Raw genomic sequence first — 20,787 nt, 5'->3', positions numbered from 1 at the left:
ATCTATAGTGTACTCTGATTGACACAAAACTGCCGACCGTTTTGTCACTGCAGGACTTGTGTGTATACCATGTATTTCTACACTATGATATGTTTCGTGGACTTTGACGGTCTGAGCAGAACTCAGTGCTTAGTTTCTGTACTATATATAGTTAGTATATATATATATGTAACACTGAGAAGGCCATCATCAGAAAGGCAATTTTCCGTAAGGATCTTTTAATAGCAAGCACCTTGCGTAGAATTATTGCAATAACAGTTATGGAGTGACACCTTGTAGATGTGTCTGTTTTTAAAATAGCTATTATCGACAGTTTTTCACAAGTAAACCACGCAAGCGAAAATAAACATTGTGAATAGATTAAATTTAACTAGGTAACATACAATACACGTAGGCCTATCACGATCAAAATCAAAATGCTGTCTACGATAACGGGCCGCATATCACCGAGGCAGCAAAGTCAGAGGACATCGTCTGTAGGCCTACTAAAAAGTAAATATTTCGGATTTTTTGCTTGCTATCGAACCACAAAAGAATGACCCTCCAGTATGAAACGGAACATCATTGTATCGTACGACGACTGTTCAAAAGACTGCAAAATAATAGGTGGATACGTTGTTTTTGAGCGGACTTTGTGATTTAGTGCATATAAACTTATCGGACATTTTTCACGTACTTCGCTTTCATCGATATGTCATATTTCGATTGTAGATACAGCACGGCCGGCCAAAAATATCATCTCCTTAGACCTATATACGCAGAAAAAATAATTTATTGTCATAAAAGCCATATGTTGGGTTGGGTGAGTACTGAAGACCTTTGTAGGCCACTATCGGTCGCTCGTAAAACACTATTTCTTTCTTTTATATACGTTCATCATTCCGCTAAACAAATAGATTGACGTTGACGATCGCTATGTATATAGGCGAGCATTTTGATTATATTATTTGGTTCTCAGTGAAAAAGGACATTTGTTCGTTCGTGCAGTCTTATTTTAAGTGGTATATATATATATATATATATATGCACTGATATAGCACCAAAATATATGCAATAATAATGTATGATTAGGCTTTATATGCAAGAATGAAACGTGGCTAACCCCACAGTTGCCATTGCTAGTCTAGGAGAAGCGCACACGCAAAAGTTCATCCTTGGCGGTTCGATCCTTCGATGCCATTTGAGAAAAGATTGCCAAACATACAGCTTGACCGTACTAAAAAAGCGGGCATAGCCAACACCGATGTACAGATAACTGAGAATTGCTAAACTTATTGTTTATCTCAGCCCAAAAGCAATGTCCACCTGTACAGGCCGAGTCGAGAAATCCTGTTGTGCAGACTGACGACGGTACAACTCATCTCGATCTAATGAGACGTTTTAGCGTGATCAGTACGTCTGTATACTCAAGTTGCTTCTCAGAGACCTTTGCATATTATACGATCGGTAACGTAGGCGTCTGTAAGTAGATGCCAACTAGTAATCGCTCGGCCCAGCCACGCCTTAGCTGTTTTACTACACTAGGCAGATGAATAATTAGTATCCGATAACTCATGTACCTTCTGTTGTCCAGTAGCATCCGTAGGAAACCTCGATTAGCAAGCGTCACCTCAACAGCACCGTTGAAAAACGTAGATCTGAGTTCTGGCTGAACGGTGTGAATTTGTTTGACTACCGTCAATGGCGGCAGCAGCAGCAGCATCCCCCTTCTTTCCCCCGTACCTCAAACTGTGCTTCTTTTATACATAGTTATACGTCTATACTCGTCTGGCATTCTCTTCCTCTGTGCAGGCATAACTAGACGACCGTGAGGCTATAAGCACTTGGATGGCCCGTTATCTTAATCACTTCAGCTGAGTGTCTGGATACGCAATTTTCCCCTTACGGTATACCGTATACAACGGTATACCGCTGCATGCCGGTATACCGTTGCATGCCGGTATACCGTTGCATGCCGGTATACGGTAATCGAGTGCAGTAACGGCGTTGCTTCTTTGCTTTGCGTGATTGAAAGGATTAAAGAAATAATGAGGGTAAAATGCATGTCGTCCTTCTACGATGTTGTCTGTTACCCGAACAGATAAATAGAAGGCCACTGATGTGAACTGAAAGAATGGTGGCTGCGATTTTAAGCGCTGTTGAATAGGCTCGAAGTGGTTGGCGGCCGCTGCTCGATCTAAACGATGGCGCGAAGGCATCGAGGATTGTTGCCGCTCTTTTTGTTAAGCTGACGAAGGCGCTAAGCTTTGTTCAGCGAGTCTTCGGCCAAGTCGCTGGTGGCCAAGCTTTCTTGATACGCCGTAAAATATAGACAGGGAGCAAGCTTACTTTTCGTGGATAAGCAGCATTGTGGATTATCTCGTAAGACCTACTGATGTAGGCAGTTTGCCACTCGCGCCACGATAATCGGCCGTCAGTTACCCAAAACATAGTTCTATTGCTGCTTTGAGATCGTCAAAGAGACGGCGGTGATACCTGCAGCGTGCTGATTGATACGATGCGAAAACAGGTCGAAAGGCTACCTTTTTTAGAGGGACTAGGTCCTGCCAAAATAACGAGGATGGTAGAGCTAGTAACTAATTGGCGTGCATAAACAGCAGAAGATGAACGGATAGATAAGGTTTTGTAAAGTGTATGCTCTATATAAACGTCTTGCTTTATAAAATGAAATAATCTTAAAACAATCAAAGAAATGTATCGAAAAAGAAAAAGAAATATACCGGTACGAGGCCGATTATCCCTGTGAGAATCTTTGCCTAGCTCATTGAAGTGCTCATTCGCCTATTCGTTCACTTCAGTGGCAGTACTGAGACAAAGGGAACATAAATATACAGAATTTTCCTCTGTAACAATTGCTCTTCGTTAATTTATAGCGTAATCAGGATGGGTTTAGTTGGTAACGGTTGCCGTCTGCAGAAGACGACCGGTCCTTTTTTCTAAGTATTTAGTTGAATACTAAAACGTCGTTTGATTCGCACAGATTACATTGTACGCGAACAGGTCGAGCGAACAAAAACTGAACACAGGCAAAACTCACAAATACACTTATCCCATCGCTTGTGGCAGCTCACAACTCCGTTCCACCGTTTCTATGCAGTTGAGTGGTTTCGAAATAAACGAAAATTCTACTGAAAAACATAAATTGTGCCTACGCACCGCGTCGCAGGGGGGGGGGGGGGGGCGACAGCACATCTGTGTAAATTCTTTGCCCTCTATGAAAATAGCTATGTTGCAGATAATGTTGTTACTACACGATTATAGTTTAAATTTTACGAATAAGCACTGCAGTGTGCACAGAGAGTAACTACAGAACATGTCACTACAATAACGTCGTTCGTAAGCGCTGGACCGGACGTCAAAGCGGATTGAGCGGGCTTATGTAACATTAATTGACGCTTCTGGTCGAATGTTAGCAGAATAAGTAACCATTACCAAGGAAGATTTTCGAAGCTCAACAAACTCTACAGATCCAACGGAACAGGTTTTCGAAGACGGAAACCTCCCATCCTTTTTAATTTTCAGTGAGTACTGCACGAGAATACGTCATCAGTGAATGTATAGAACAGTACTTATTATATACATAAAATACAAGCTCGACGTTCGGTTCATAAGAGTATATAAAAGTTCTCGAAAATTAATATGTACATACATCGATAAATGATCCGAGGTTTCGTACCTGTAATGCTGTTAAACATTACTTAAGACGGACCCGAAATGGGAATGTTTTCGTATAGCCTGCTTCGGTTATCTTTTCTGTACGAATAGATCCTCTAGTGGCTCTGAGTTTGGTAGGCATAGCTACATTGCTGCAAATGGTTGCCACTAGCGGTATGCTATATATCAGGTGCGTACGATATAATACTGTGAGAAACTCTTAGAAAAATAGTAATAGCTTTGACGGTCTGTTGTTGTTTTACGGATTAGTTTATTTGGCTTAGTATAATCTAAACGTGATCCGTCGATTATAGCAGCTTGGTTGGCTGACGGGCGCTGTGTAGTTTTCCAGCAAGGCCAGAAGTTATTTTGGAAAATTTTACATTTTTAGGGCTTAGTGATCCTGTGTGGCCTATTCCGAAACTGTCGGAGACACCCCCTTCTTGATCAGGTTCTAAACAAACCAACATTCGAGGCAGTTTACTGTCGCAGCGCTAGGTTTAGTGGCAAAAAATTTTTATAGCTTTATAAAATGCCTTACCAGAGAGCCCATTAAGACTTGTGCCGGAGTGCCCTGAGAAATGTTTAAAGGTTCATGTTTGAGATTTGATAGCGGTAGAGGCCAGAAATTATGCAATATCGTCATAAATTTCAGTTGGTAGCATAAAGACGGCGACGTTATCCTGGACAACGAACAGCCCACGAAATATCCTGCTCAAACAGAGACAGACAAATGAAATGTATCATTTTTTTTTACCGTTCGTTAGGCCGTTATTCCTAAAAACCGTAGCTGTAATCATTTGTAACGCGTCATTGCTGGCGAAATGTCCAACTGCTTTGTGTGTTCAATTTTCTTCCTAGCGAAATGCTAGTTAAACGTGCGCGTAAACTTCGCTTCATTGTTGGCTCCTACCAGCCGTTATGTTACATACGTGTCAATGCGAACAGTCGTTTCCGTTCTTTTTTCTGCTTTAGCTGCCAGAATTTAAAAGGATCAATAATGCGGGTACGTGGACCCTAGGACTTGTGGCGCTATGCCTTACGCGGACACTTACCGCCGAAGATCCTTGCTAAAGATCACTTACAGGCCACCTTAATAGTATCGCACAAGTTTGCCGAATTACAAAAATTACGTAAACCCGCCCTCATCTGTTTCCCCTGTCCATTACTTCAACGATCTATTTCAGCGTAGAAGTTCACTGAAGCGTTGTATAGTCATTACTACCTAGGGGGGGGGGGGGGGGGGGGCAAAAGCTCCGCTGGGAGCTTGCATGAGTTGGAAGTGGTCTTCCAACGCGTATTTCTAAAAGACCACTATTTAATGCATGCAGACTAATAACGGCGGGCTTCTTTAATGCATTATATCGAAGCTTAAATGAATGACCTTCCCGTTAGCGGCTTTGCCAACCTCCCAGATGGAGAGGGGGGCACCTGTGGGGGTTCGGGCACCATCAAGCAGAGTGCATTTAAATAATACGCAGAATCTCTTAGTGATTAAAATGCTGTGTAACGCTGTGTTGTAAACATATACTGACGGATTTCATTAAAGTATATAACTCTTATGCAAACGGTAGATCATCAGATACGTTGATACAATGACGGAAATAGCGATATGACCCCCTACATAATGAATGCTGAACGATTGAATCAATTAAAGGCACAGTTGATTTTAAAGTTAGACTATCGTGTAATGCAAATTTATCCGTGGACGTATTTATGTTATACATAATTCAACTTAACAACAGAGTTAAAGTGTTCCGATAAAAGTTCCCATTAAGATAGGACAGCTTCTGTAACGTAATTGAAGAATAAAGCAGTCCAATTAATACAGTTGGTAACAACAGACACAAGTACACTGACAAATGTTTTTTGCTGACTATCACCGTCAACCCGATATTGCTGTGAAAGCTGTCCATTTGTTGGCAGATAGGTTTTTTAAGCACATATTTTCCGATACGAACATTAAACGTGTGTCATTGTGCATTGCGCTACGTGAAGCGCTGTCGTGCTACGACGTGAACTGGAAATTTTGGCACTTGAGGTTCAACAGTTTCCGGTGTTCTCTGTTTTATGGAGATTTTTTTTCATTGCTGTAGACCGTTCTGGGACCCAGGGCAGTCCAGAATGGTCGACAGCATCTACAGCCAAGCCTACTCGTATCGAGTAGGTACTGCGGCCCAGAAGAAAAACAACTACTCAAGGATGGCCGCCGAGAGAAGGCAAAAATCTATGGAACCTGTATGTTTTAATGATTTCCCATTTGTCCTGTGTGTATCATGTTGAATAGAACAGCATTCGAAATTTCAGTACGAAAGGTGCTATTTGGTAGTTACTGTTGTTATTATTAGGATGTGAGGTGGCGTGGCAAAGAATGAAATGGGTGCCCAATACAAGTAAGTATTCATGCGATTGATCAGCTTCATTAGCTGCCAATGCTCGTGCAACAATTGTTAGTTATAGTCGTCAAGCCAGAACTCAAGGGGGATATTTCGTCATAGGTTTGCCACGGTGGCAGAATTAGCTAAAAATACAGTGCATATATTTTGCATCTATTATAAACGAATATAATTCATATGTTCATGCTCTGCCTTATTGAAATCGTTGTCCCTTCTGCATAATACATATACGCACATATGCAGGTACTTGCAGTTAACACAACTTATAGTTACGCCATTATTCCAACAAAAGTTATCTAATTAACAATGCATTGTATGATTTTTCTAATGAATTTCGTAGCAGCTGCAACTTCGCCGCTTGCCGTTGGTTTTTCGTGTTCTTTATTATTTGAGCGGCGTGACTTCGAAGGCTTTTGAGAAACCGAAGCCAAAAAACCTTTTCGCTTGTGTACAAATTTTCTAGTGCCTTCGCTTGGGTTGAACGGCGAGAAGTGAAGGGGTTACAGTTGCCCTTTACGAATTTTCCTCACGTCCAGTTAGAGGCAATGGCTGCCCAGGCGGACTCGCCATCTTTATCAAAACTGTAGAAGCAACAAGCAAGGCTTGAAGCAAAGATTAACGATAAAAGCAGCTCGTGTAACAGTTCTCCAGATATTTTAGGTGTGCTATTCCTAGAATTTATACAGGTAATTCGCAAATACCGATGTTATCTCATGAGTATATATTTCTCAAAAGAGTGGTACCCTGACCACCTAATACGTATCCCTGAGTACCCTGCCATAGTTGTCATGATAAAAAAGCATATTAATTATAACTAATTTAGATTTGAGCATTTCGCGGGTTGATAGCAGAGGATGTATCAGAAATGAAATAGAAAACTAAGAACAACTAACAGGAGCTGCTGATTTGGTTATCTTACTTCCTCGTAGATCTTCATTGTTCGAGAGGCTCCAGATAAATTTTGCAAGACGTTTCCTGGAGGTCCTTAACGTGATGTCGATAGATAATTGTGAAGCCTTTTCTCCGCATAGACGGGTAGCTGAGGGTTAGCTCAAGATCAAAACTTCTGCCTTCCCTCATATACTACAAACACAAAGGTGTAATGTTTACGTAAATAGAGTTGGAAGCTGAGGGAATTACGAAGCAATAGCATCAAAAATTAGTTCCTATAATGCAAATTGTTGCTAGACTTTGACGCAAATAATAGTAGCCCGGCAAAGAGACGACTTGTTGACTGAGTTGGAGAAGGTGCGCAAATTGTCCGAAAGTGTAATTGAGAAGCCTCTAACACACGAAGAAATGAAGGAAAACTTTAAAATAGCATGCACTACAATAAGCCTACTATTCCTGCACATGGACTGCATTTTGTACACAAGTGGTGACTCCCGAGACTTTTTTGGCAATGATGGGTAATATTACTCTTGTCCTTTCATCATTCGTGAGTCGCCAGGTCACTTTTTCTACTGTCGAAGGTTCGTCATCAATAACAACCTCGTATCGGTTTCAGCTTTTACGACAGTCCTAGCGAGTCGTGGCAACGGGATTCTGGGTAGCGTCTTCGACAATGAAACTACCGATATCATTATCATTGATAACAGCTGCGACGGTGTCAAAAACTTGTGTAGCGGTTCGGCGCTGCAAGCACCACTACAACGTTGTCGAATGCCTACGTTGCAGTGGTGATGTAGATGATTCCCAGGTTAGTCCCAAGCGGCACTTCGGGACTAAGGCACTTCTCGGTCTTTTACCCAAAGTGTGAATAACGTGCTAGGGTCCCGTCCGTGAAAAGTAAACCTATCTTACCCCCATGTCGTAGTTCCCCCAGTTTTACCTCTCGCGTACAAGAGTCGTATAAGAAGCGCGTACAAAATTAATAATTATTACATTTATCACAATTAATTTAGAATATTGTCGACAGCTGAGTAGCTACCCGATCTGGCGAGTAACATTCCAGGTCTTGTCGACTAAAGGCAATCCACAAAAAAAATCGATAGAGGTCAACAGTAATGAAATCATTGCGCAATTGTTATGGTCCTACCAGTAGGAGCGACTGCAGGCATAGATGCAACAAGAATTGTTTTGCCCGACAAAATCTACCCGTCTGCAAAGAATTACAAAGCTGACATAGTCGGGAAATAATGAAACCGCTACAAAAGCCAAATCAGGAACTAATGCTAATTTATAAAAAATAATAAGGTCGTATAGTTGTCTCGTCCTACACAGCCAAAGATACGTAATCTTACGCATGATTCCGCATTAAGTAGGCACGTTTGTTCCGCGGGATTTATGACATGAAATGCATTCGTAGGACACAGAGGAGGTTATTTAGAATATGGCAGGATGTGGAGGTCGCGCTATTATCACGATGCGAAAGAACATGATTAGTCTGTCTGCCTTGCAGGTGGCCTACCAGCTGCCCTAATCCTTGCCTGGGCAGGACTGCGAATGCAGTTCTTTATTAACATCAGTATTCTAAACAGGGCTAAGTGCGAGGTTGTTCGTGGCTCGGCGCGCGTAAAAAGCGACCCAATGTAATTCAGGCTTAGCAGGACTTCGCGGCTATAACGTTGAAGGTATGCCAGTAAATGGTAATGGTGTTTGGCAACTCCGTTTATCACGTAGCTGCATTCATTAAGTAAAGCTGTTCATTAAATTTTTAAACTTTAAACAACTTATTCAGATGCCTATAAGCAAAGTTTCGTGTTACCAATTTTAACTCTATTAGAAATTTAGGCTTTGGTTCCATATACTGACCGACTTCAGTTGTGATGAAACGTCTTTATTCTTCATCTAGGGCAACTCAATTTGCCCAGTTAATAATAAACAGAGTGAATTTCTAGTTTTCCCCGTTTGCAAATGAGGCGATTTGGTGGAAAGCGAAAATTCTGTGTGATGAAGTCACCTGGATAGTTGACGATTATTTCAAAATCATACACAAACTTGGAATACAACAACGGGCGAGATATGCGTGGATGAAGTAACGCTGTTTCTTCCTAAAAGGCCATTACGGGCGTCAATACCAAATTTCATAAACTCTTTAATAACGTTCAAAGCACCTGACAATTCGTCAAGCAAACAATTGCACTACCAGACGTCTCGTTTACGTTCGTCTGCTTCGCACTGCTACGACAGCGCTAAAGTAGAAGGGTGGTAGGCTAAAGGGGTATTCTGGGCATTACGTAGATTTTCCTAAATACTCAGAACTGTGCTGTTTTTTCACGTTAACAAATACCAGCTTGTGTTTCATTAAACAACTGGTTACATCTACCCGCCCTTGTTTACGTATTGTATATGCGTACTTTGTTGTTGGCAAACTTGTATTTCGAATATTTTACACAATGACAAAACAATTAGTTTCTTTAAGGAAGCTTCGATTTTTTCGTTTGTGCCTTGGACTTTTGAATCTCGGATAATTTCAATGTCAGAAGCTGCTGCTGTCTTTTTTTCTGCTCCATTCTGATTCGGCCCAATATTGGTGCCGTAAGAAATGTACATTTTCAGTATATGCTGTGTTGGTATCCCCTGCTTCTTACCTGTTCGGATTGATGGTTTTCGAGACATTGATCGACCTTTTGGATGGTCTGACGGTCGGTTAGCTCTCCATACATGAACGCGCAGCGACATGACTTCTGCATTACCTCTGCGCGATTGTAGCCCGAAATTTTGCAGAACGACTCGGAGCAATAGACGATTGGATAATCGACGATTTGAGCGTTGGCGAGCAGAAAACTGCAATCGGCTGCAATTGGACAGAGAAAGATAACGGAAAAAATGATTATTAAGCGTATCCGTCATGGTGACGACCATTATTATAGTGGTGATGTTTTTATCCACTAGTTGCGCGACGATGATGTAAGTTAGATCTAAGATAATTATCACAAACTCCTAACTTTCACCTATTTTCTACTACTGCGCTATGTATGATACCATGGATTGATTTTTCTCGCGTAAATACTATTGTTAGCTCTGAATACGCTTATTAATGAAACGACAGGACGGCCAACGCCGGCGGTCATAAAAATGGAACGAGCTTAATCGCTGCCGTATCGCTAAGCAGCATGCGTAGATTCTAGTGAACACATATCCGCTGATGTCGCGTAAGGGCAACCGCTCACGGAAGAACAAGATATAGCAAGCTATAGAGTGGACAACGCGTTAATGAATTTGGGCAAAAGAGATCCTCGGCCTGAACCCAAGTTGAGTGTATGTTCCGCAACGCCGAACGACTAATCCAAGCGGTCTTCTATGCTGTTGGAAGCCGAAGAAGCTTCCTCTGCTAGGGAATTGTCGACAAAGCAAGTAAATGCTACCTTGATAACAAACTTAGTCGGTAGCAATCGTCCAACCACCCTTCGAGTGGATTAAGGAACCGTCGTTCCTTCTCCTTTCTTGGCTACGTTGCCTGGGAATCAAGAGATTCCATCGACCGGATCCCTTTTTAATCAGCCTGGTTAACCACTGTCCATTAATAATATTCGCGCTGGTAGAAGCACACTCGCAAGATGTTCATATATTCATGTATGATTAATTATTTTATCGTTCCACGTACCTAATAGACATAGGCATGTTTCGCTGAACAGGTCCTAATTGTACCGGACGATTATAGTAGGCGTAGGCCCTTAACAGACAACTCTTGCTGAATCGATTCGAATCAACCAAAACGAATAACGATTAAGTTAAATTGAATAATAGATTGAGATAGGACTTATTTTGTATAGCCTTTCAATTTACCAATTTCTTGCCCTTTGTGCTAATGTATGAAAGATGTACAGGTTCGGATACACGTTTTCCAATAGCGGACGAATCTATATTAGGGAACCTGCAAAAACCAGTCGTAATAATTACGCTGTGCAACGTTATGATAGCTACGAACTCCTGACATGCGAGAAAACCGTAATGGTACGTTATGTAAGTAGCACTAATAAAACTAGAAGAGTGCCTCACTTAAACATGAGTAGGCGCAGTATGTGTGGTAATTTACTGACATACGAAAAAAGATGCAACACGATGGTTGCACTTAGTAACGAGTGGTTGGTTTTTTTTTCTAATTTAATTTTTTATTAAACGATCCAAAAGGGTTCTCTTAACGCTTGCAGCTATGGCGTGCCCTTTATTCACCAATGAGCGACCTCGCTTCACGATTCGCCTAGAACCTCCTTTGTTTTCTTTCCTTCTCGAGGATCCGGTGGATCTGCCAACTCGGCATCGAATGTACTACGTAATGGAGTTTGTCAAGATATTTACCAATAAGGAAGTAAAAAACAGTAATGAGATTTACATCTAGTTTAACTAATCGAACGAGACAGTTCAGTACTTTAGAAAACGACAATGATTGCGTGCCACCAAACCTCGACTCCGATGTACATTTGTGTAGAAATAAAGCGATTCAAATGTCCAATGATAAACTTGGCACTTCCTGCCCTTTTCTCCAACCGTTGTTACAAGGTTTAACTTGGCCTACGCTGGCCTATGTGTTTTAGATGCATCTCGAATGCGTTAGAGAGGGCGAAGCCTTTGGCTTGAATAATATTCATCGCTTTTTGTTCGAAAGCAGAAGGTTTGATGTTTACTCATTTCCAATAGCATTACATCGGTCAACCGCATGTTGATTTTTAACTAAGTATTGGTCAATGTACCGACCATGTTCATGCCATCTCTGGAACATCCGGAAATTGGCACAACAGAGGAATACAAAATTATATGTGGCGTCGCCCAAAAAATATTATCGAAAAGATACATAGATACTTATAGATCCTAAATACGTGAAAATTTTGCTCAGCCTGTATTTGCCTAATGTGGTAAATTATCTAAATAATAGGTAAATAATAACAAAATTATGTGGCGGGTATTAATAAACGATTTTGATATGAAAAGAACACGACTTTGGGGGAAATACTTTTTTTAAAGCTTATTTTATTATGTACCTGTCATTTACACCTTTAAACCACTATGTTAATTAAGTACAGCAATAAGAGATATTTAGATATACGCTTTTGTCAACAACTAGACTTTTTTTTTTAAAAATTAACACATTCGGTTATTTATTCCGTGCGAACAATCCCCCGGAATCATCAAGGACTTGCCCTCATTAGGAGTCCAACCGAAATGGGTCTTTCTGTATACATTTGGGGCTTTTCCAACAGACCTATGGCAGCCACACAAGCAGCTATTTACCTTAGTAATAGTACGATATTTTGCTTAATTTTCTATTTTTTGCTCATTCTTTATTTTCTTGATTATTGATATTTAGTAGTAACTTTTGCCAACACTAAATTGGGAAACAGCACGGCAGCATGCTCGTTAGTTACGGTTACCATGGCAACGCATACGGCACCCAAATCTCGGTCGCCCTTTCTTTCAGCTATACTGGCTGCTTCTAGTTCCGGTGCCGTCGTGCTGAGATTTCTCAATCGAAGACAAGCAAAGCATCTTCGTGAAATGAGGGGATCAAGGCGCCGTGGCCCCTAAAGCTTCCGAAAGCCCTTGCTCCTAAAAAAGGCTGCCGTAAGTGGGTTCCTTCCAAAGCGTGGCACAATTGTTCTACCTTTTTGCATCTATGTTCCTTCCCCATAAACGAAGCTGACCCAAGTAGAAACGATAGTGCTGATGACCTATATAACAGCGGTTATTGCTATTAGACCTATCGGTGCATTTAGTTAACGTCGCCGCTATTAGGACCGGCTCGATTGCTTCAGCAAATACGCGTTCTTTTAGGTCGTCTCTGTCCCGCTTTTGCAGCGTCATTAGGGACTACATAGAGAGTGCGTTACCCTCGCTCAGTTGTCGATAAATAAAAAGGAGCGACGGCCTTCGTTTAAGAAGCGCTTCTAACTTTACTGTGACAATGCACACAGTCTTTTGCCCCTCATTTTCATGACTGAAGGGGAATTGGACTATAGCTGATTCTTTTACAATTCAATACACAGGAAACTATCGGCGATGGCAGAAGGATTTGCGAGGTGAATTCAAATGGGGGTATGAAAGATGGGCGGCTTTTTGGCGATGTAAAAAGATCCGCTTTGCTATTGCGCTTACTACAGGATTTTATGAATCTCACAGATAATACGAACGGCTCTTAGGGAGCGGTGTATGTTTGGTAGATGTATATTGACAAGCAAATCATTACGAGCAATGGACTACTATACGGGTTCGACTTCGTTATTGAGAGCCAGCTCAGGACAGCTCAACGACAGCTTTCGTGGCCGTTTCATGACTCTAATATAAACAACAGTGACACATATTGACCAGTCTTGATCGCCTGTCGAGTCGGAATGATTCTGGAACTGTCGAGTGTGCAAATGAACATGAAATGATGCACCTCCGCAAGTTGGGATCTTCCTGAGATGATTTTTAGATAATGGCGGTATGGCTTTCGTGCAGGGCAGTTCCTGTAGCACTGGCAGAATATGTTAGCTGTGGCTGAAAGCCATTAAATCAGCTAACAATAAAATCGCGATCGAAATCAAGTACACGCTAGAGGATGAGAAGAACGAGTAAAAACTTCGAAACTTTGAAGTAAGGTAGATTGAACATCATCGCATGATTTCTGTGTCGTTAACAGATCATCGGTAAAGAGCCTTATTTTAAATTGTCGCTGCAAACATGCTTATGGATCGGCAAATACATCGGACATCAGTGTGTATTAGAGAGAAAAAAAAAACTAGTAATAAATGTGTTACTAGTTTTGTTGAGTCATCAGCATATCTATTAGCGGCTACAGTCTGTGTTGGCGAGTATATAAAGAATATTCCGGTCTAAATCAGATCTCACGATTGTGCAATTGCTTAGGTTGTTTTTAATCGATAGTGATTTATCTGCTTCCCCAGAGTGACATACGGAACATTTCATTGAATGGCCCCGTTCTTGTCCTGTATTGGACTCGCTGCACTTCCTAATCCCCTAGCCACTAAAAGAACTCTTAGATTTATTCATTTCTAATCTCTAGCGAAGCAGAGTCCATCGTAGGGAAAATACTAGACGAACCATTTTTTGTTCGTGACAACTGCTCGACGCGTTTGTCGGTATGATACAAGAGGTCCTAATGTACGTTCAGCTGTTTTACTCTTTCAACCCGGAAAGTCCTGCGGGTTGCTCGTTTACAGAGGTTCTCATAAGCCTTCATCTCGACCTCCCACACCGATCAGGGTATATCAAAACAAATTTTCTGCAGTTGTCGCAGAACGAAGCTCCAGTTATGTGCCGACATTCAACCCAATGAAGCGTCTTTACGCAAGTGCTCTTAAAACAATGGGCGCTCAGAGCTGTGACTCATTCGTTTCAATGTTCTGAAACGAATCCGAGATCCTTTGTTACACGGATACCACCAGCACATGCATCATTTCAAGAGATTGCATGTTTCACTAGTAATAGAGAGCTAGATATGCCCTTACTGTTCAAGTATCTGTGCGTCAAGAACATCAGACAAACCAGCTTTCTAGAGCCATTTTCTAATAATGAGACAGTCTGTATCTTGTAGCCTTACGAGATGCGTCATATCGCAGATGCTAGGAGTAGAAGCGGCGGTCGACATGGAGACGATCCACACGAGCTAATGTGAGAAATAATTCTGACTTTTCTATGAACCGCTGTCATAGAGAAGACAATCCAAGTCGGTTTGGGTAGCTTCGTACGAAAGCACGGGCTGCATAGACCATACATTCAGCGCTCGTGTTGCCAGCAATCAAATGTTCTGAAGATCTTTCAGGTCAGGCCAAAGGAATGAACGATAGACTGGTTTACCTTAATTCAAATCTTTCTATTTTCATTTATGATTACTTATAGTATCTGACTTAGCCGTATGTGCTGGAAGTTGTTGGAGTGTTTTAGTCTGGATGGCGCAAAAAAGGCGTTCATGTATATTTTAATGATGTTAAAGAATGTCACCTGAAAGCTCCTACAAAGGTTGTGTCTCGAAATTTATTTTGAGGTTTTATTAAGTCGTATCGTCGCCATATAAATAAATATCCGATTCAAGATATTATTTTTCATTTAACTGCACCGGAGCTCAGAGCGTGTAATAATAACAGCCGGCTCCGAAGGCCCTCGCCGTCAGTGTTGACCAGTAGACATCCCTGTCGTTCTGCGGGCATTGTAAACAACAGCTAGTAAGCAAATTTCCTCATGTACGAACAAAATCTACCATATTATATTGTTGAATAGAGAGTATATTAAGTACCGTATTATAACCCATAGCTTCCACTTAGAGCTAGATAGGTAGAATGATCGGTGTACGGTAAGCTCGCTATCATCATATAATGTAAACCTTATTTTAGTAAATTAGAATTAGAGAATAACAACGCGGAAATAGGCTAATTTTTTTTTTCTGCCGACGCACAGAAATACGCGATGAACTTTCATTTTCGTTCTTCTTAATGCCCAATTGACGTTGATTTCATTTAAGCAATTAATTTTCAAGGATTCTACTATTACGCACGTGGGTAGATAGATAAACCGAATAACGGTAGTAGCTTTAATCGTCTCGGGCGAAAGCCCAACCACTACGTGCCATCGCTCTATAACCCGTAGTTATCCATCTCTAGCATACCTCATAATATGCCTCGCGTTAGCCCAACGAACAACCAGGACCTCCGTTTACTGGGCAACTACCGGCCACGTATCTCCCTGTAAAAGCAAATCTACGTCTATGGTCCATACCATATGCAATTGAGACTAGCAGAGAAATGAACGGGACTAGTTAGCGATATATGGCACATCTTAACCCCTCGTCCTGATCGTAACTCGCAACAAATTACGCTCAGTTCGCGAGAAAATCGTGCGCGCATAGTCCTGGTATCGCCCGCGGCTGATGCTATCCCGCATTTGCCCTGGCGGTACGTTGAAACTCTTTTGATGTCGCTGTAATGCTCATTCAATCGGCTGAATTCTGAATCTGCAGATCAGGCTTTGTCCATTTATATGCATCGAAAACATCTGGCTAGAATGTGCGTTGAAATGCAAGTTTAAGAATAGATTTTAAGCAAGCAGAAACAAAAAAAATCGGCACATAATAACGAAACAAACGTGTCTCTTTTTTTTTTTTCTCTGTTTGACGAAGCCATAACAGGGATATGGCTAGCAGGTCCACCCCCTTTGAGCCTGTGAGAACATTTGCGTACAAATCACCGATTCAACTCATGGCATACGGAGCGCTGCCAACCTAAGATTGTTTTTGCATTGAAGATGATACTATTGCCAGCTGGCGCTATTTCACTCTGAATCCTGTTATACCGTATGGAGCGGCCACATTTCACGTTACGCGCACAGACGCGTCCGTACCATTGAGCTGCCACAGCCGATTTGGTCCGCAGGCGTAGCAAGTATATGTGTAACGGTAGTCGGACCAACAGTACCCGCGGCAGCGACGAATTAGCCAAGCGCGATCGTGTTTATTATATAATGTACTATGAAAACCGTTCACAATTGTGCCCGGCAGTGGGGGCGGCTATAGTAGCTATGTTGGCTGGCTAACTTGCGTCTGCTCGCCTCTAGGGCATATGTAGAGGCCACACGGGTTGCTATCTCTCAGTAGATTTGCCTTTAACATCAATAGCAGCGACAGAATCTACACAATGCAGTTGTATCTAGTCCATGAGGTATGGATTGTAGGTTTGTACGAGACGATTCCGGGCTTAAATCTGGGTGATTGTAGAAAAATCCGCATTTCACAGGACAAGCAAATGACGATATTGGCGCATATAAAGGCAGCAAAGATTGTCATTTACTATAGCTATTGTAGTAGATTACAAAGCCGTCAGTGTCGCCGAATGCGTTTTGTAACTTATTAATGACCCAACTTCGGTTTAGCTAGTAATACACAAAGCTAGTAAAAATCATCAACTTTATATATATATATATATATATATGACCTGATTTAATTTGCAGTCAATACATTTTTCAGGGTAGGACGAGTCGTCCTATTAAGGCGCACCCATTTCACGGGGTTTCCTTACCTTTGCTGATACTACCATTGAATTAACAAAGCACATAATAATCGTCTAACGGCTTCTTTTGTCTTAAGTCTCACTTAAGGCAAAAACACGCATCTGTCATTTATCCTGTTTTTGGGTCCATATGATCTAACGTGATTAAAACCGTCGACTTCCCAACGATTAGACTGTTTTTTTCACTGCTGCAACCCTTTAACATACGATCGTGCGTTACCGCTAGCCCTCGTGCGTATTCGTTTGCAACATCGCAGCCACTGACTGAGTGACGGACGAGAAGCCAGAATCCATTTTGAATCTACGACCCGAATGCGGGCTTGCTTCTTGCGAGCTTCCACCTATTACTGAGATGCCTTTTTCGGAATGTTTACGGCGCTGTGCAAAGCTTCATGTTATTCTTTAATATACTTGTATAGCTGACAAGGCATGTGATGAGCCAAACCGTTGTCGGCCTTCGACTCATGTGTTGTTATTCTCTGACTTTTTTTTTTTATCAAGTACGCTTTACAGAGGCCCGGATAAGGTCCGTCCTGTCGTTTATCGACGGCGATGAAAAGGACACTCTATGGCTTTGATCCAAAAACACAAGCTAAAATTGTTTGCGTGTGCTGACCAAGCCTGATCCGAAGTTTGTAGAGGAGGATATACTTGTGATGTTTGCAAGGGTGTTTATGGAGGCCTAAACACGACTGTTCGCTAGTCGACTATTGTTTTCATTAAGACCCTTCTCTGTGCCACAGCGTAATCGATTTAGAGCCGAGAACTTCTACAGCTGTTGTCGGAAGAAGATAGGAACTCCCATTTTTGAAGGAAGTTACACGATCCAGACAAGAGTAGTTGGTTTCACGCTACATAGTTAAATTATCTGTAGAAAGTACTTCTAAGCGTAATATATTGAAAGTATGGTGCCATTAATAGAAATGTATAGTGTCAAACCCTGCAGCTGATGTGACGGACTGAAACTTGTTAGTGAACGAATTGTCAGAAATAAGAAGACAAATCAAATTGAATCTATTACCAACGATGTGATAGTTGCCATTTGAAAATGAAGAGATTTATTTTATCTTCACTACACTTAACTAATATCCAACTGCAGCAAATCTTATATAGCTTTTATGTAGACGCATAAACTTAGATAAATTTTAAAATAAAGTTATTAATTAAGCTGCCAAAATGATATTCTAGGACATGAACAAGGACACACATTCTTCATCAAAGAGAGTTATAAGAGCCATTGTAACTGCAGGCGACGTACGCCGCGCTTCGCTCAGTAAACAAAGCCTTGCATCAGACTTAATCACGCCGAATGTCAACACAAAGGCCTCGGACATACCTTGCTATTTCTAGTTGTAATTATTCAAAGCGTTTTGCATTGGCTTACAGGACAATGGAGCATGGCGTATTCAATTACTCTCGCTAGTTCGCGTTCGATGTTCTTTATAGAAATTCATAATAACTTACTGTTATGAACTTGTGTGCTTTAACGTACTTGTACACTTGGCCATGTGCACAAACGAAGATTCAGCAGAGGTCGTATTTGCAAAGATGCTATTTGTAAACGTGTTTCCCAAGCCAACCGTCACTCTTACTAGGTATTGTTACTGTTGTTGTTCTGTTATGGTGGGTACTATGCCAAAACGAAAACTAAGTATTGCATAGTATTTTATGGCAAGGGCGGACAAAAATTTTGTCTAAAATAGCGCGCCCTGAGTCCTGTGTTCCCCAAAAAAGCTAACATTCCGGCATTTTCGGTTTGATAATCCTTCATCATTAACCTGTTCCAACTGCTGCCGTATTTAGAACTAATGCATTGCATTAAGTGCTTACGAACACGTGACTGCATACCCAACCTCAATTAGTTTTTGATTTGATGTAAGTACCGAAACATCCATAACTATGTGTATATTATGGCCATGGAAACGATAGATACCTCAAAGGGTCAATCAAAGTAGAAAGGTTAAGAGATATGTGCCTCCGAGAAAGGTAACTGTGTCTGCCAACAAAAATATCACAAATTAAGGTATACACACTTTTTCTCCGTATTTTCTGCTGGTCACACATACTTTGTGTAATTTCGGCCCAGTAAATGTTTTGAGTCAAAACGACAACGACATAAGTTTATAGAAACGTTGCAGACGACAGAGGGGACTCTCCACCTTTATTTAGTTGGACACCGACCCTACTGCCAATGCATTAGTTTTACCGCGTGCCACGACGCCCCCGGCACACCTACGCTGAAGCAATAGCTTTGCGTAATGTGAAGGGTTCTGCAAAACTTAGTTTTGCGGCTATAAGCTTTGCGTTCGTGAGCATTACGGGGGATCTCGGCTCGAATGATATTAATGTTAACGAAGCAGTTGACTGGTCGTCACTTCATTTTCGAGGAAAAAAACCTCGTGGTTTAGGAAAGACAAGGGCGACGTCTGAGAAGTAATTGCGATAGTGCCTTGCCTAGAGTGTTCTGCGACATGAAAGAGTGTTGTAGCATAGCGGCGTGCGCAGGCCCAAGGCAAATTAGCGAACTTTTCCCCTCTTAAGAAAAAGCGAAGGACTTTGCTTCTACTCTCGCCTTTTACCGGTAGAGCGAGAAGGTAAAATGGCCCAAAAAGGCGCGCACTGGATCATGCACAAATCTCCGATTAAGAGCCACTTGCATCTATGCCCTCCCTCTAAACAGTAGTTTGGAGAACTTAAGTTTGTCGTGCTTAAGGTCGTCTTTACTCTAGCAGAAGCCTCTTTTGTGGTTCTTGCTGAGATAGGCCATAAAAATGTTGTCAATTCACATTGCGGCGTACATTCCAGTCTCCAACGCAAAATCCAATTTTGTACTTCGATTGTCACCTTAAATATCCTTTTTCATCAGCACTTAACAGAGCTTAGCGCCAGGCATCGCTGGGATCCATGTGTGGCACACTAACTAGGCGCTAATCCTTAGGTTGGGAAAGTTATTTATACTTCACATACATTTCCTTGTCGCCGTATTCTTCCTTTTTTTGACCAATTGACTCCCGCTAAAAATGCCAAAGGTTGTAAGGGTGGCTGGCAAGGGAATATGCGTAGGGCCTGTAGGAGCTTCGCGGATTCACGAAGATGCTTATACATAGAATGGAATTATAGAAGGAACTTGGAAGCCGAGAGACAAGCGACTCATCACGCAAAAGCAGATTCAGTGTAACGTCGCAGCCGGGCTGCAGGGGCCGGGCCAGAATAAGCGCCACACAGCCAAGTAAAGAAGTAAGTTCATCATCAGCTGCAGACAGGCAAAGGAACAAACGTTCATCGAGCAGACCTTCTCGGAAGAGTTGATGAGTAAGCGCCGATTTTGTGCGGTCTATATTTATTTGGATTGCATTTTAGGATTTCTACAATCGTTTGAGGCTTGGGAAGGCTAGCACCCACAAGTTGCCCCTCCTGTGAGCAATTGAGAGTCACGGCAAAAGTGTTTGGCAGGCGATATTGGCGATACTGCGTATTAGCTGCCATCAGCAGAACGTACGTCGTCAACTCGAACTGTTTTATTTTTCAATCCTAAAGATATCGTAAACCTTTAATAGAGATTAATTTATAATAATTTATATCCAGTTTTTATTTTTTTTTATATTTATACACAGCAGTTTATACCCAGGTTTTTTATTTCATCACTGTCACTGTCAATACGTTAAAATTACTCTTATTATTGTTACTCGACACGTAGTTCTACCATAAATTTAATTTCTGTGCTAACAAACTACTTAAAAATGAGGATGTTTTCCCAGTCCCCTGTTGAAAAAATGTGGTTCCAAACATAAAAGTTT

The 20,787-nt window shown here is 41.5% G+C and overlaps 1 protein-coding gene across 1 annotated transcript in view; it reads right to left on the bottom strand.

Annotated features, from left to right (window-relative positions):
- The window catches only part of LOC111252632 (potassium voltage-gated channel protein eag-like), a 95,472-nt gene that overhangs the window by 24,569 nt on the left and 50,116 nt on the right, over positions 1 to 20,787 (bottom strand). The window contains exon 2 of the mRNA XM_022810852.2: positions 9,584 to 9,789. Within this exon, the coding sequence (XP_022666587.2) occupies positions 9,584 to 9,789 (206 nt within the window). The remainder of the gene's footprint in view (positions 1 to 9,583; positions 9,790 to 20,787) is intronic.

The sequence above is a fragment of the Varroa destructor genome, unplaced genomic scaffold (genome assembly GCF_002443255.2).
Source record: "Varroa destructor unplaced genomic scaffold, Vdes_3.0 BEIS01000006.1, whole genome shotgun sequence".
In the NCBI taxonomy this organism is placed as follows: Eukaryota; Metazoa; Arthropoda; class Arachnida; order Mesostigmata; family Varroidae; genus Varroa; species Varroa destructor.
The sequence above is the reverse complement of the archived record's forward strand: the minus strand, read 5'-3'. Positions and strand labels throughout refer to the sequence as shown.